At 33.9% G+C, this 17459-nt stretch overlaps 1 protein-coding gene across 2 annotated transcripts; it reads right to left on the reverse strand.

The window, feature by feature from the left end:
* Positions 1 to 13498: 13498 nt before the first annotated feature.
* LOC132058989 (glycine-rich cell wall structural protein-like) lies at positions 13499 to 15660 on the reverse strand. Of its 2 annotated transcripts, none has more exons than XM_059451434.1 (2): positions 15493 to 15660; positions 13499 to 14013 (listed from the first exon to the last, which is right to left on the reverse strand). In XM_059451434.1, exons 1-2 carry the CDS (start codon positions 15587 to 15589, stop codon positions 13703 to 13705), a joined length of 408 nt encoding a protein of 135 aa, XP_059307417.1. In that variant the 5' UTR covers positions 15590 to 15660; the 3' UTR covers positions 13499 to 13702. The 2 variants fall into 2 exon arrangements, with proteins under 2 accessions (XP_059307417.1, XP_059307418.1); XM_059451435.1 differs by having other exon boundaries at positions 13499 to 14010; positions 15493 to 15658.
* Between the last annotated feature and the right edge of the window lie 1799 nt (positions 15661 to 17459).

Here is a 17459-nt window from a genome sequence, read left to right on the forward strand (position 1 = left end):
AATAAGCCCTTTAAAGAATTTTCATGTCCAAAATAGTCCATGAAAAAAGTAAAAAACTTTCAATTTTGTTCACATCTCACCTCTTCAAAAACTCCTTTATAAGCTCCCTCCATCTTCATCTCTTTCTCATCTACAAAACTACCTGCAACAACAAAATTTTCAAAAAAATAAAATAAAATGGAGCGACGATACGAAACAAGCAACACCCATCATTCAAAAATTCAAAATCTTCTGTCTGCTTCTCAACACTTTCTTGAACAACTAAACTTTCAAGATTTCCGTAAGTATGCTTTAAAAGCCATTTATTTCACGGGATGCATGTGCCACGCACGAAATGCACGTGCAGCGCAGGAGAGGCACGTGCAGTCCACGAGATGCATATGTGACGCACGCAGAAACTAGTTTATTGAATATACTTTAGACCTGTTGTTAAGATTTGGCTTTAGGCCACTAATTTCATTAAGCCACCCCTGTACGGAAAGTAATGATATGAATACAACTACTCAATTTGGTCATAATTTAGTTTTTGAAAGATCGTACACCCAAATTATAAGGAGTTCTAATTTGGCAAACAAATTAATTTAGGAGTTTTAACAATTACGCTAACATAAAATATCTAGTTTGACCTATAAACGAACATTTTCCTTTGTTTATTTGGAGAAACGAAAACTAGGACACTGTTTGAAGAATAGGGTTGTGTTAACTTGCTCCAAATGAAAATTTAATCTGACTTCTAAAACATAAGCAAACATAGATGAAAGGACCCCATCTTCTCGTATTCCTCTCTCCATGAGCAGAACATCAAAAATTCCTCTCCTAACAGAGATGAGAGGACCTCTCCTTCACGTATACGTCTTCCAACGAGCAGAATATGAGAGATTCCTATCCTAGAGAAAATAAAATGAAGAAGAACACTTGCTGCCATCCTCGATTATCATAATTACAAAGTATAATATTAATGGTGGCGAGATTAGGTTAAATTGTTAAATTAGCACGTTGAAAAAACAAGATCATTAGTTTAACTTCACCATATCGTGCATAAGGTTTCTTTAGTTTTATTTTTCAGTATTTATGGGGCAATAGAAGAATGTTATTCAATTGTCATACATTGATTAATAAATTTTCACCTCTTCACTAAAATTAAAATTCTAGAAAGTATGACCACTGCAGATAATACTCCTCTGTCCCAATCATAATGTCCAAATTTGAACTTCTCATAATGTTAAAATAAGTAGTCCAATCTATCTCTTTTTACAGTAATCATTTATAAATAAGCCCTTTAATGAATAGTCAATGAAAAAGTAAAAAACTTCCTATTTTGTCCACATCCCACCTCTTCAAAAACTCCTTAATAAGCTCCTTCCATCTTCATCTCTTTCTCGTCTGCAAAACTCCCTGCAACAACAAAATTAAAAAAACATGGAGCGGCGATACGAAACAAACAACACACATCATTCAAAAATCCAAATTTATCTCAATGCTTCTCAACACTTTCTTGAACAACGCAACTTTCAAGGTTGCTGTAAATACGCTTTAAAAGACATTTATTACACGGGATGCACATCCGGACACGAAATGCATGTGCATCAAAGGAGATGCACGTATGACGCACGCAGAAACTAGTTTATTGAGTATACTTTAGACTTCTTATTAAGATTTGGCTTTAGACCACCAATTTCATAAGTCGCCCCTGTACAAAAAGTGATGATATGAATACAACTGCTCAATTTGATCAATACTTTGGTTTTTGAAAGATTGTACACACAAATTATAAGGAGTTCTAATTTTTTAGGAGTTTTTAACAATTGCGCCAACATAAAATATCTAGTTTGGCCTATAAACGAACATTTTCCTTTGTTGGAGAAACGAAAACTAGGACGCTGTTACAGGAATAGGGTTGTGTTAACTTGCTCCGATTGAAAATTCAATCTGACTTTTAAAACATAAGCGAACATAGATGAAAGGACCCCACTTTCCCGTATTCCTCTCTCCACGAGCAGAACATTGAAAATTTTGCCCTTACATAGATGGGAGGAACCCACTTTCTCGTATTCCTCTCTCCACGAGCAAAACATTGAAATTTTTTATCCTAATTAACATAGACGAGAGGACCCCACTTCCCGTATTCTTCTCCCCACAAGCAAAAGTATATGTCCTAACATAGATGGGAAGATGCGACCTTCCCATATTCTTCTCTCCACGAGCAGAAAATTAGAAATTCCTCTCCTAACAGAGATGAGAGGAACTCTCCTTCACGTATACGTCTTTCAACGAGCAGAATATGAGAGATTCTATCCTAGAGAAAATAAAATGAAGAAGAACACTTGCTTCCATCCTGGATTATCATAATTACAAAGTATAATATTAATGGGGGGTGAGATTGAGGTTAAATTGTTAAATTAGCACGTTGAATAAAAAGGTCATTAGGTCAACTTCACCATATCGTGCATTAGGTTTCTTTAGTTTTATGTGTAGTATTTTAGTTATATTTTTCAGTATTTATGGTGCAATAGTAGAATGTTATTCAATTGTCATCCAATTGTGATACATTGATTAACAAAATTTTCACCTCTTCACTAAAACTAAAATTTTAGAAAGTATTACCCCTTCAGATAATTATAAGCGCTATATCACAAATTCCAGTAGTATAATCAAGAACGAGATAATTATAAGCGCTATATCACAAATTCCAGTAGTATAATCAAGAACTGAAAATATGAAAGAATGAGATTATTAAATACTTTCATTTGTGAGTAATAAATCGTAATCTCTTTCGGAAAGAAAGGCTTAATAATAGAGCTTGCGCAAATTAACTTGGACCAAAGTTATAAACACCAACTATATAAACAATTTATTATACTATCAATGACTTTTAACTTGGGATAATAGATAAAATACCATTTTTATCAGATTATTAATTGATGATATCTAGAGAAAATTATTTGTAATTACCTAATAAGTATAAATAGTTTTACAAAGTCGGTGCATCAAACTCAAATAGTTGTTGGACCTAAACCGATATATAGCTCCACTTTAACTTAACATCATGAAAATGAAATACTGTTCTTGATTCTTTATTGTTGAGATTTTGCAAATTGCAGTACAAACAAAGTTAATTGCTTCTTTCTCTTCAAAAAGAAAAAAAAGTTTAATTGCTTCTTAAGGAAGCCTCGGACAGATACACGTCCTCACACTTTGGTGAGTTACCAAGTTTACCCTCATAGTTATCAATAGGGGTGTACAAACCAAACCGACAAACCGCACCAAACCGATAAACCGAGAAAAAAATCCGACTCGTGGTTTGGTTTGACTTGGTTTGGTGTTGGAAAAAAAAACCCGACCATAATTGGTTTGGTTTGGTTTGGTTTTAGCTAAAAAAAGTCAAACCGAACCAAACCGACCCGACATTACGTGTATTCGATTTTAAAAATATTTTATACATAAGAATATTTATTTGTAATGTAATTTGTAAATATTTCTTAAATTTTTTTCATAGCTTTTTGTCTTTTATCTTATTATTTTAAGCTTGAACTTAAATTTGAATGTCAATCGATTTTATATCTCATAGATGTTAATAACTCAAATAAAGTCCAAATCAAAACCAACTCAACACTAATGCTAACAAAAGAAATTCAATTCTAACACCAGGAATGACAGTAATGTTGGATATCTATTCTTTAGTTTTGCATAATTGGTTTAGAACGTAAAAATACATAGCTTAATTTTTTCTTTGTCATGTAATTAATACTTATTAGCCGTACTTATTTTATCATAACTTAGTATTTAGATTAAAGTCATTTTTCTTTATGGCTTATTAATTAGCAATACTTATTTTAACCGATTTTATTATTTTTTTGTTGAATATTTTAATACGATGTCATCATCCATCTCACATTTTGTGTTATTTTCTTAAGAAACACCTTAGTTATATAGTTGTATCTTACTAGGACTAAAGAAATATTTGAAGTAAAAGTCATATGTTTTGTATGAAGACTTTTTCATATAAAAAAACTGTGAAAAAAATGAAAAAAACCGAATAATCCGAAGAAAACCCGAAGTTGAAAAACCCGAATTTTATTGGTTTGGTTTGGTTTATAAATTTAAAAACCCGACGCAATTGGTTTGGTTTGGTAGTTGAAAAATCACACCAACCTGGTCCATGTACACCCCTAGTTATCAACTTAAGATTGGTTGGTTCTTACATTGATTATCTTAAAGTAGATTGTTAAAGCATTTCCATTATATTAGTACTTCAAAATGTGTTTAATATGTACTTTACCATGTAATCTTTAAATGAATTATGTGAACTTCCCTAGTTTTTACAGCAGAATTTATCAAAGAATGTTCTATTCTTTAACAGAGTAAGTAATCTTCAAAGTCATTTATTGAAGATTCTTTGCCTTATGAAGTCTGATATTTAGACTGTTGAGATAATTCTTAATTAAGGCTGAGTTCATTATAGTTTAAGCAAATTAGATGGATTAGTTAACCCTATACTTTAAACTCACCATTTCTTTTTAAGTAAAAATAATACTCCTCTGTCCCAATATACTAAAAATATATTTTCTCTTTTATTTCCTCACTTTTATTGTTATCATTAAATAAATAACAATTTCTTAAACTTATTGGAAGACTAATACTCAAATTTTAATTTTTAAAGTATAGTAAATATGATGGTTTATCGGAAACAACCTCTCTACCTCTCAAGGTAGGAGTAAGGTCAGCGTACATTTTACCCTTACCAGACCCCAGTTATCAGATTACACTGGATACATTGTTGTTGTTATTGTTGTAGTAGTAAATATGAGTAATTTAATAAAATAAATGTTTAATAAATACTTTCATGAAAGGAGTGCAAATGCATTGTGAACAAATTCTAAATAATCTCTCTTTCCAATCATAATGTCTTTTTTGATGAAATAATTGTTATCATTAGCATCAGGCATCAAGAAGATGCAAATTACAGGTAAAGTTAGAGCTACCTGGTAGCATCAAAAAGCAAAAAATCACCTTGTTAGCTTTCTACGGTCAAAACAAACTATCTTAAATACGGTGAGCTAACAAAGTCCAAAAAAGTTTTCAGGTGAATCTACGGGGAGACATTTGCCCAACTAAATAAATACAAAAGGCGGTTTGCTTTCAAGGTTGGTGTTGGGGTTGATAATCCATCAAAGCATCTTCTATTCCTCTCCTTCCATATGCTCCAAAAAATTGCGGCGGGTATCATTCTCCAAATGTTCTTAATGGTGTTATCAACCCTCCGTCTGCTCCGGCCTCGATAGCATTCTTGATGGTACGAGGCATAACAACGATTCCAAAAAGTGAACAGAACATGTTCCAAAAATATGATGCAAATCTACAATGCGAAACATAAGGTTGTTGGTTTACGCCTTCTTGTGACACATGTAACATCTATTAGCCATATGAATTTCCCTTTTCATAAGGTTGTCCGGGGTCAAGCATGCCTCATAAAGAGCGGTCCGGCTAAAACGGATGACCACGGGGGGCGGTTTGATTTTCAGTTAGTTTCCAAGGCCGAGAAATCGGTAATTTCATTTTGTTCCATAATCATTTTATATCCTTTCCTCACGGTGTATTTGCCATCACTTGCACCTCCCATTTGAACTTGTCGTGATATGCTCGTTTAGTAGGATGTCGTTCGGTATGGCTAGAAGCGACTAGATCTTCAACCTCCCGGTCTTGAAGATTCCTCCCGGTGTGATGTTCCGGATGTGCCCAATTTTGTTTTGAGTGATGGTAGATTCGGGATGACAAGCAATCGAAAAATAGCGGGATAGTCATGTCTTAAGGTTGAGTTTCCCGGCCATTTCTCCTTCAGAACACGATTCGTGACCATTGCTGTCAAAAAGTGATGATTTTCGAGAACTCTCCCATGCCGTATATATGCTTCCAAACTCCTACCCCATGTGGTGCACTAGTTAGTTTGGTGCACCATTTGCTTTGAGAACCATGCTTAGCATTAACCACCCTCTTCCATAGAGGTTGATCCTCTTGTGTGTATCTCGAGCCACTTCATCAAAAGACACTTGTTATGGGGTGCGAATCTTTGATTCCCAAACCACCTTGATGCTTTGCATAATAATCTTTTCCCACTTTACTAAATGGAACTTGTGCTGTTCTATTACTTTCCCGAGGAAATTCCTCCTTATTCTATCAGCTTGTTCCCAACTTTCGTTGGCATAGGGTATAGTGACATGTAGTAAGTGGGAATGCTATCCAGACACACTGCGATTAGAGTGATGCATCTCCCATGGAGAGGTATTGCATTTGCTAAGAAGCTAACCTCTTCTCAAATTTTTCCACCACTCCATCCCATATAGCGGTAGACTTATATTTTGCACCCAATGGGAGGCCCAAATATGTGGTAAGAAATGTGCCGATCTTTAGCCCGAATTCTAAACTCTAGGTTTAGCACTTCATTTTGGATAAATCACGCTTTTGTGCATGTTAATATCTGATTTGAAAGAGCTTCTAAAATAAGAAGGGTTAGATTTAAATAGAGCACACGATCTCTGTACGCACCACGGAAGATCGGTGTGTCATCGGCATACGATAGGTGGGAGATGTTGATTGTGTCACGACACCCACATCAAAGCCTCGATCCATTGCAATGCTTTTCTTGTGTCTAGTAGTCTGCTTAGTCCTTTCATAGCAAGAATGAAAAGGAAGGGAGAGAGGATCTCCCTTTGCCTTAAGCCTCTTTGAGGGAGAAAAAGCCAGCGAGCTTCTATTGACTAGGACAGAGTACTTCACTGTTGAGATGTTAAAATTGATCCACTTGATCCAATCATAATGTCCAAAATTAAACATCTCAGATTGTTAAAATAAGTACTCCAATCTATCTCCTTTTTACGGTAATCGACTAACCATTGATCTTAGTCACATACTCAAAATTTATGATAAATAATTACTAAATTTCCAAATTAATCATGTACAGTCAAATCTCTCTATAACAGTATCGTCGAGTCCAAAAATTTTCAGCTGTTATAGAGAATAGCTGTTATACACCTATAACAGCATTGACATTTAAATAATACTTCGCTGTTATAGGCAAAAAAGATGCATAAAATCTAATTTTCATTTTTAATTGTCAAATTCTAAAGTTAATCACACTTTATATAACGAAAGAAGTTCGTTTAATGATGAAATTATATATATTCATATGATCTATTTTGTCATAAATAGTGTATTAAATGATCAAATATTTGGTCAAAATCTCTACAGTTATTATTGGTAATCATAGGTACTCTATTTGTGTAAAGATGGTTAATTATTATATTACAAAAAAAAAAAAAAGATAGCTGTTATATAGGGTAATTTTACTAAAAGTTGGTTGTTGTCATTATAGAGAAGTAAAATATAACATAAAAAATCGGTTTTGAAAAAATTTGGCTGTTATAGAGAGTAGTTATATGTGAGTGGTTATAGAGAGGTCATTTCCATGTCCATAATCGTCCATGAAAAATTCAATTTTGTCCACTTCCCACCTCTTTATAAACTCCTTTATATAACTTCCTTGCCCCCTTCCATCTTCATCTCTGTCTTCTGCAAACACTCTCTGCAACCAAAGAAAAAAAAAATGGAGCATAGATATGAAACAAACAACAACACCCATCATTCAAAAATCCAAATTTATCTCACTGCATCTAAACACTTTCTTCAACACCGCAACTTTCAAGATTGCATTAAATACGCTTTAAAGGCCATTGAAATTAATCCACATCACACCCAAACTTCACAAATCCTAGCCATAGCCAAAGTTTTATTACATTCAGATGAAGACCCAAATTACTATTCTATCCTTGACCTTCCAAACTACACTCAAGACCAACAACTCATCAAAAATAATTTCAAGAATGTCACAAATCTCTTAAACCCTAATAAAAATGTGTACCCTTTTGCTTCTGAGGCTTTTAAGGTTGTACTTAGAGCTTGGTCTGTGCTTTCTAACCCGACCCATAAGACCCGTTTTGATAACGGGTTGAAAATCAAGAAGAAAAAAGAAGAAGGGACCTTTATGAATACTTTTTGGACTGTGTGTCCTTATTGTTACTATGTTTATGAGTTTTTTAAGGTTTATGAGGATTGTTTGGTGAGGTGTCAAAATTGTAAAAGAGGGTTTCATGCTTTGCAAATTGTGGGCTCACCTCCACCTGCTGACGTGGCAGAGAAGGGTGAGTATTATTGTTTTGGTTTTTCTGTTTTGGGTGTGAAAGGGAAATCTTTGTGGTCCCCATTTGTGTATAAAAATGAGGAGGGATTTAATGTTGATGAGTTTATTGACATTTCTGATGATGAGGCTGAGGAGGATGGAAATGGGAAAAAAGAGGAATTTTTGGGGGTTGAAAAGGAATTTGTGAAAACTAATGGTGGTGAAGTGGAGAAAGGTAAGAAAAAGAGGATGAAAATGGTGGGTAAGTGTACAAAGAAGGTGTTAGGGAAGGGGAACAGAGTTAACATGAATGAGGTTGTTTATTCTGAAGTTGAGGGAAATGATGATTTTTTTGGTAATGTGGGAGAAAAGACTAAGGAGAATAATAATGTTGAGTTTTTTGTGGGAGATGATGATGATGATGATATCTATGTTGGTTTGCAAGAAGATTTTGATATGGGGGTTGAAGATATTGGGACATTGTTTTTTTGAGTAATTTAGGAAGTTCTGCCTCTCTCTTTTTTGTTTTGTTATTATGTTAGTAGTACTATTATTGGGTGGTACAATTTACTGTTGCCAAAATTGGGTAATAGGTGGATACTGATGTTAATAGCGATAGGCCTCTTTATTGATCAAGAAAGATATATGATTGAAATGGTAAGAGAATTGATATGGACCTTTATTTCATTATTATTGACTAACATGAGCAGATTTTTGTTTCCTTTTTTAAGGCATGCTTTCTTCAATAGTGTGACCATTTATGTGTGTGTTTTGTCTTTGTTGATTTACTTTTTAAGAGTAAAATGAGTAAAATTCTATCTGACAGCTTATCATCACTTCCATTTGACTCTATTGAAAGAGGACTTGAAATTTATGATGAAGTTCTTGATTTCTTTCAAGTCAACCTCCTCTAATTTCTAGGCAAATAGATTTGTCCCGGAGGCTCTCCGGCCAGGGAGGAGCTTGCTATCGTAACCTTTTCTCCCCGTGATGTGAAAAAGAGTGACGAACTCATTTTTATTCAGTCATAGGTTGGTCCAAAGAATAATCCTTTCTTATCTCTTTTGAAGGCCTTTGTCCTACTTATAGTATCAGTCCTCCAGCCTATACTTGACTACTTGTGTTTTTTATTAACCAGGAACACATGCATTTTGTTGGCATTCAAAAAAAAAGATTATTCAATCCTCTAGACAACAAAAGGTGCGTAGCCTCTTCTGAACCAAATAGGTATTGAACACTGTTGAACTGCTATTCTTTCTATTTCGTTGCTGCAACATTTACTATTCTACTCAATTCCCAATTTCAATTTTCAAAATTGATCAGCACCTACATATTAGATGTTAAAGTTCTTGTTTGAATGAGCTTTATGGATTTGTATTCAGCCTCTGTTCCTGACTCATTGTATTGGAGCAGCTGCTTCACCATTTGTTGGGCTTTTTTGTTATCTTTTGCCTCCTGATAATGATGTTTAATTCTTGTCCTTGTTAACTTTTCCTAGTTTTCCTTGGATTTTGGAAAATGCTTCAAAATGCATTGAAGCAGATAATCTGTCCGTAGGATTTTGCTCATGATAATACAACATCAACTTGCTTGTTATCTAGTAATTACCAAACAGATGAAGAAAGTTGAGAATGATGGGGTGGGGTTCAAGATTCAAATTTAAGCAGAGACAAAAATACTATGTGACTTTTTCCCATCTATTCAATCAATCATGCGGGTGGGGCAGTAGGTAGGTATCAGCAGATTTACTCGAGGTGCGTACAAGTTGCCCGAACTACACGGCTATGGAAAAAGAAAAGGTCACAGAGTGTCTTCTTTGGATTTTGCTTATGTGTTCCAAGTATATGGTTGGACTGAATAGATGTTACGCTGTTCACTTAGCAGAACTTGCTTTTACATCTTGTTCTTCTTTCTGCTTTAGCTGCATGATGCACTTGTTCTGCGCTTTGTCTTGCTTAGTCTGCCTTCACCCATCTTTGATATGGCTAGTAAATAAAGAATATGGTATACTAACAGAGACGGAGGCAACCTATTAGTACCGGCTTCATTTGAACCCAGTACTTCTGACGTAGAGCATATACATGTAAAAGTTCACTGAAATTGCAACAAACGGTAATATGAACTCACAACTTTTAAAATAATATAGCGTCAATGTTAAAAACCTTAAATGTTGAACCAATAAAGCTGAAATCCCGGATCGGACTCTGTATACTAATTTTTTCCCATCAGATCAACTTAAGTCTTGGTGGATAGCGTTGATCATACCTCTAGTGAGGGTAGCAGGTATTGAGGCATTTGCAAAAATGTTTTCTTTGAGGCTATTCTTTAAATTCTGTCCTCCATTAGCTCAATAAGCTAGTCCGCAAAAACTAAAAAATCATCCAACTACTTTTTAGGATTATTTGCACTGCATGACCTTTTTTGGGCAGCTCTTTAAATTTTGTATCCGTTACTTTTGTTGGCTGTTTCGTGGTGTTGTAATTGTAATGCCTTCCTTCTCTTGAATGCCTTTCAATACTTGTTTGCATTTTATAGCGTCAAGAACATTTTGTTTATTTTAAATTTTTTGCTTTAATACTGAAGATCATAAAAACTCTTCCATAAAAGACAGGTATAAACATTATATAACTATAAAGACAAATCTTGGAAGTACATGGCACTCAATACAATCTCTCATGAAATTAAAAAAAAATATAATCAAATTATAGGAATTAATGACGGAAAAAGTATACTATATCCCATAAGGCTAAGAATACTGAACTCATATAGACACAACTCAAGAATGCAGAATTAAATATATAAGGGGTGCTAGATTATGATCATTAATTCGAAGGGTGGGACATAAGTCATTTTCCTTTCTGGCATGTTTTTTCACAGTTTTTGAGGATATGCTTTAGATTAGAGAAGTGATTTAATTTGTGTTCTGACAAATGAGAATCTCTAGTGTGTATATATAGGTATATGCCATGAATTGATATTTTTTGATGACTAATTAGCTGTGTAACCATGTCTATTTTTTTCTTAACTGGTGGTGTTTGTCAACCTAATATAGGTTTTAAAACAACAAAACAAAACCTACTACTCCATATCAACAGCAACAACAACATATCCAGTATATTCTCACAAGTGAAGTCTGGGGGAGATAGAGCGTACGCATACTTTACCCCTATCTTGGGAGCTAGAGAGGTTGACTTTCAAATAAGGTCAGAGTAGAATTAACATAAATAAAGAAGTCATCGCAAAATATAAAAGAAAGCATAACAAAGCATTATGTACAAAGTAAATAGTAACTACAACAACTAATACTCTCACCGAAGTACAAGAGACATCAGAAAGTAGCAGAAATCGAACAACAATAAGCTACAGGATAGTGCTACGCCTATGGGAAGTGTGCGAGACAATGCTCTGCTACCTGCTAACCTTCTACCCTAACCGTACCCCTGTCCCCCACAACCTACTGCTCCATATATTACATAAAAAAAATTGAGAGTCTTAAGTGTGAAGTTGAACTAACAAAATATTCCACGCTTACATCTTATTCAACCCCTTGCATCCTTCACCAAAATTTCCCCTATATATATCCATTCCACCAATTCGAATAAAAGAACTCCCACTTTGAATTTCGGCAAAAAAAAATACAGTTTTATCTGATTATGGCAGATTTCAGGAATTGATAATGGCAACTCTCGGCCACCTTCGAGAATTTATGCTTACTGCATTCTAATACCTTAGCCTTGCAAAATTTTAAAATGCAAAAATTATGTTTCATATGATTGAACGATTAAATCACTTCATCTATCAAATCTCATTTTTATGGGTCAAAAAAGTGGAATTTTACTGGAAGCCTGGACCTCCAATTACTTCTGAGTAAATTTTGATTTATCATTGGTGGAAAGTATATGGAGAATAAATATAAGATAAGGCCATTATAAGATAAGGCCTTTCTGATTGACCGTTGTGTATCAGTGTCTCACAGAGACAAATATTTATCTTTAGTTTGATGTTTACATTATCGTAACTTTGCAATATCTTGAAACTTGACTATTAGTAATATATCATCTGAGAATTTTTAACCCTCAATCTATCGAAACATAACATGAATCTATAATGCTATTCTAATTTCATGTTATTTTTTTTTCTCGAATTCTTACTTGCTTCAACATTAAAATTTTCCTTTAAAACTTTTCTCGTTCTCGAAAGGCAAAAATAAAGGCGGATTCACGATTTATTTACATGATGACCTCAAGTTAATATATAATAATAACTGAATTCAAAATAAAATATTTGTATATGTAAATATCGAATGGATAACTTAATGGGCTTCTTACGAAGGGGAAAATGATAACAACAATTATAGCCCATCTTTTACTTACATCTGACGTGGCCTGAAGTTCTTTGCGAATCTCTTATATACGATATCTGAAGAAATTGTCAAATGTCCATGTTTCATTTAATGATCCATATGTCACCTACACTTTATCACTACAACAGTGACAGTGCAATTAATTAATTCAAAGCACTAAGTGCTGAATTTTTACTTGAAGAAAATTACAAAATTTAAAGATGTAGTAAGTAAAAATACTTATTTCACTTGAAAGACTCAAAATTACACCAATGAACACCTTGTATACAATGTTATACATAAATTTACATTGGCTATATACTTTCATAGACCGAATATATATTGTTATATAGTGAATATACACTACATAAAGGCAAACGATAAAAATCCTTCTCGTACGTCTACACTGTATATACTGTATAACTATGTATACATGTGTTTCATCTTGTATAACTCTTAGCATGCATAGATACGTGGATATATAATCTATATACATATTTATACATAGATATACAAAATATATACATATCTTATAAACTACTTTACTCCCTTCAAAATAAATTGACAGTAAAAAATCAAATTCAACATGAATATCCATCAACTCCACATTAATACTGAACCATCTTTACATATAGACCAGAGTCATACCCTGTGGAAAGCCTTTGGGTACTTCCCAATGAACATCTTGATTAAACCACCTCCTCAAACGTTAGGACTCCAAACCTCACAACGGACTATCATATCTTCCACTAAATACAAGTTTATAAAATATATGCTGTTAGTTAGTTGTCATTAGAAAGTAATTTTAGTTGTTCGGGAGCTCCAAAACTTGAATCTCAAAGTTAAATTTGGAATATGGCTTTTACTTTCAACAATTGGTTTGTACTCGTCTTTATGATGATCTAAATGTTGACCATAATAAGATTAGTGTTAATAGCTATAATATGTGGAAATACACTAGTAATTGTCGACGAACTTTAGAATTGGAGAAAATAAAACACTGATATTTATTTCATATTTGCTAGTACATCATTTCCAGTACACATAACACATGCATGCATGATGCAACCTGCATTAGGCTAAGGCCTAAAGGTAGAACTCCAAAAACGTACGTACTTATTTTCTTTATTATGGACTAAATTACGACTGGTGGATGGAGTACTTTGAAGTTGAAGTTCTTCATTTATTTAAGGGTTATTGGCTTCCAGAGATTCTTGAGCAGTTCTGCAACAGCTTGTGCAGCTTCCTCCTCTCCCATATCCACCGCAGCATCCGTATCTGCACCCTCCACCGTGGCCCCGGCCTCCATGACCGCCGCTTCCGTGGCCCCCACCGCCATAGCTGCCACCACCATGACCACCTCCTCCGTAGCTGCCGCCACCGTGACCGCCTCCTCCTCCATAGCTACCACCTCCGTGACCGCTTCCTCCGTAGCCGCTGCCTCCACCGCCACCACCATAGCCTTGTTTTGCAGCATTTAACTGGCCTTCATTTGCTGCTACATACACAAACATACAACAAATTATATATATTGTCGCATGATGGTATTTGACTGGATACTATATTTGTGGAAAAAAATACTGACTTTAATTTTAACACGCGTCAAAAGAGTATCCTTAATTGTGGTCTCACAAATACGTCATGATGTTTGTAGCCCTCTCCATTTTCTCTCCATTTTCTGCATCATACAATAGTTTTAGATTAGAGACACATGGCTTTAAAGTTAGAATTAATGACTAAGATTTAATTGATTAAAACAAGACCCTAACCATAGTTTATATAATTAATAACTTATCCATAAATATATTAAAATACTTTCTCTCTCTTCCTATTTAATATTCTATCTTTTTTTCAATCATGATAACTCTTTAATGGTGATATTTGTAAAATAGACAACTCTTTCATTAAAATATACAATTACCAATTGAATAATGGGGTCTATATTATGTGAATTAGTAAGCATCATAATTGAAAAAATGGAAAATATCACCAATTGAATAATGGGTCTATTAGGGGAAAAAAATTAAGTGGCAAAAAATAATCTGGTAAATTAGAAAAAATATTTTACTGGGTAGGAAAAGTAAATAGGGAGAGAAAGAAAAATATTCTAATATATTTATGAATAAGTTATTAATAATGTAATCATGATTAGGGTATTGTTTTAATCAATTAAATCTTAGTCATTAATTCTAATCCATGCCATGTGTCTCTAATTTAAGGTATTATTTTTTCGGAAAATGGAGAGAAGGGGGAAATGGAGAGATCTCACATTTTGTGTTATTTTCAATCCCACAAATACGTCATGATGTTTGTATAGTTATGAGAGCATGCATGCAGAAGCGAAGGTAGAGTAGAAGATATGGATTCGGCATATTACAATAGTTTTGGTTAAAATAAAGCTTTGTATCTGTCTTTAAAGATTCATCTAATATATACAAATTATTATCACAGAACTCAATAACTTAAACGGGCTAGAATCACGAATTTAAATTTTTAAGTTTTGAATCCGGCTCTGATTATTCTGAAAGCATGTCATTATGGGTAAAAAGTGATATTTAATTTTAAAATCTTTTCAAATAGAGAAAAAAGATCATTTTAGAACAAATTAAAAAGAAAGGGCGTCATATAAAGTGTAAATTATGAATACTTATTTTTTATTTCTTGTCATCGAGTGAAAAGGTCTGTTCACAATATACATCATGATGGACGAAAACGAACTACATAATTTCCATGAACTATATCTTTGTACGTCAATAAATCCATATGTTTAAGAAAGATAGAAATACTAATATAGTCTTAATCTTACTTAAATCTTTAGTAAGTTCCTAAGGCTAAAAATATATGAGTAATGTTAGATCTGAGTATAATATTGCCGCAAAGCGTAATCTCATAAAGACATATTTATAAAACTTTTACAAGTAAAGATAAAATCTAAATGATAATCTAAAAAAGGACATTTGGGTAAATCAGCCTTTACCTTTAGTGTCATCTTGAGATTTCTTCTCATCAACTGCTAGAGCAAGAAAAAGGAAAGCACACAAAAGTGCTCCGAGAATTAGGGTATTAAGCTTCATATCTTGCAACTTTTTTCAATAGCCAACAAGAAAGATTTTTGAGAGTACAATGATACTGGCTTTCTGCTTAGCCTCAATTTATAACCAAAAAATCCCACTAGGAGACATAAACTATGAAGTGTTTCTGGTGATGATCTGGCTCTGAACTCTAGTCTATCCTTTTCATTTGACGTGTCCAATTAGTTTGATATATAATGGAATATGAAAAAAAATTGATGTTAAATAAAAAATAGTATAATGTATCAAAATGTCTTTAAAATTTATGTTCTTCAATATGTCAAGTGTGATATTAAAAATAACGGATTCTAAACAGAGAACGTTGTATTCTTTTTTATACAGACACTATCAAAAAAGTGCTAATTTTCAATAGAAACTTTTGACGAATTTCTTGTCAGAATTTGGCTTGTCGATAACGTTTCTGAGGATGCTTAGATAGATGTGTGGGCGCGCCAAGAGAGATAGGATTAGGAACGAAGATATGCGTGGTAAGGTAGGAGTGACTTCAATGGTAGACAAGATGTGAAAAGCGAGGCTGAGGTGGTTCGGGCATGTAAAAAGGAGGAGCACAGATGCCCCGGTGAGGAGGTCGAGAGGTATAGGTAGACCTAGGAAGAATTGGGATGAGGTGATTACACATGACATAACTCATCTTCCTCAACCGAGGACATGGCCCTAGATAGAAAAATATGGAGGTTGTAGATTAGGGTAGAGAGTTAGTAGGTAGTCAGGAGAATTTCTGTTTCTTTTGGGTGAGTATGGTTTTGCTTAGAGCACCTTGTCGGCTCCCTTTTCTACTTATCAGTATCGTTATTGACATTATATTACTATCTTATTCTTCAAACTGTGTTATTACTGTTGTTTCTTTTACTTGAGTAACCTTTCTGATTATTACTATCAGTACTTTTCTTTTCTTCAGTAATTTCACCATAGCTTTTACTTTTGTATTTGTCAAAGCACTTTTTTTTTTGGCAAACATTTTTCTTAAGCTGAGGGTCTATCAGAGACAATCTCTCTATCCCCTTCTCCCCTCCCCCTCCAAACAAGCTAGGAATAAAGTCTGTCACCCGCCTGAGACTCCACATAGTGGGATGATACTAGGCATGTTGTTGTTGTTGTTGGTAACGCTTTTGATGAATTATCCATCGAAAATCTCTTACCGTCAAGTCAATTTTCATAGAATATCCATTAAATTAAAGATTTTCATGTAGTGACACGTAAATTGAAATGGAGGAAGCATACATTTAGAAACTTTCTTCATGGTATGACGAACTGATTATGGGCCTTGGAAGAAAAAAAGGAAAACAAGCAAGCTTGAGCTAAGCTACGTGGTGAATTAGGAGGATGTACATGTGGAATTTGAGATAATGCTGCTTACAAGGAAACATTTTGTCACTATCTCCATATAGTCAATATATTGGATTCTTTTGTTAATCATTGTATCTCATTTTCAACATATTGAGGTAAGCGGAGAAGTGGCGAAGTATAATTCTGATAAAACCGACTCCAAAGAAATACGAAATGATGTCATACTTCGAAATTTAAACTTGTGACCTAAAATATAATAAATGGATTTGATTAAACCCCTTCATTATTATTAGGAGGAAAGTGCACCAATAACTGTTTTTATGACTCCTATATAAAGAATAGTTGAAATATTTGAAGTCTTTTACTTTATTTCATAATCAACTTCTGACTATTGAATTTGAAGTTAAAATTATGAATCTGGAAGCTAAGTTAAGTTTTGCCCTCGAGTCTGAAGTTTAAATGTTGTTAGTTCTCGCAGGCCTGATTTTATTGCACAGTCTGAAGTTGACCTGAAAGCTTAAAGAAGATGAAGAAGCAAAAACAATCTGAGTTTGCCAAAATTCGC

Source organism: Lycium ferocissimum, chromosome 6 (genome assembly GCF_029784015.1).
Source record: "Lycium ferocissimum isolate CSIRO_LF1 chromosome 6, AGI_CSIRO_Lferr_CH_V1, whole genome shotgun sequence".
NCBI classification, from domain to species: domain Eukaryota; kingdom Viridiplantae; phylum Streptophyta; class Magnoliopsida; order Solanales; family Solanaceae; genus Lycium; species Lycium ferocissimum.

What these genes read in the sequence shown, in the direction of transcription:
- LOC132058989 (XM_059451434.1), bottom strand. Translation starts at nt 15,589, where the DNA reads ATGAAGCTTAATACCCTAATTCTCGGAGCACTTTTGTGTGCTTTCCTT. An exon ending in ATCTCAAGATGACACTAAAG is followed by an intron (nt 14,014 to 15,492) that starts GTAAAGGCTGAT and finishes TTGTGTATGTAG; the next exon opens with CAGCAAATGAAGGCCAGTTA.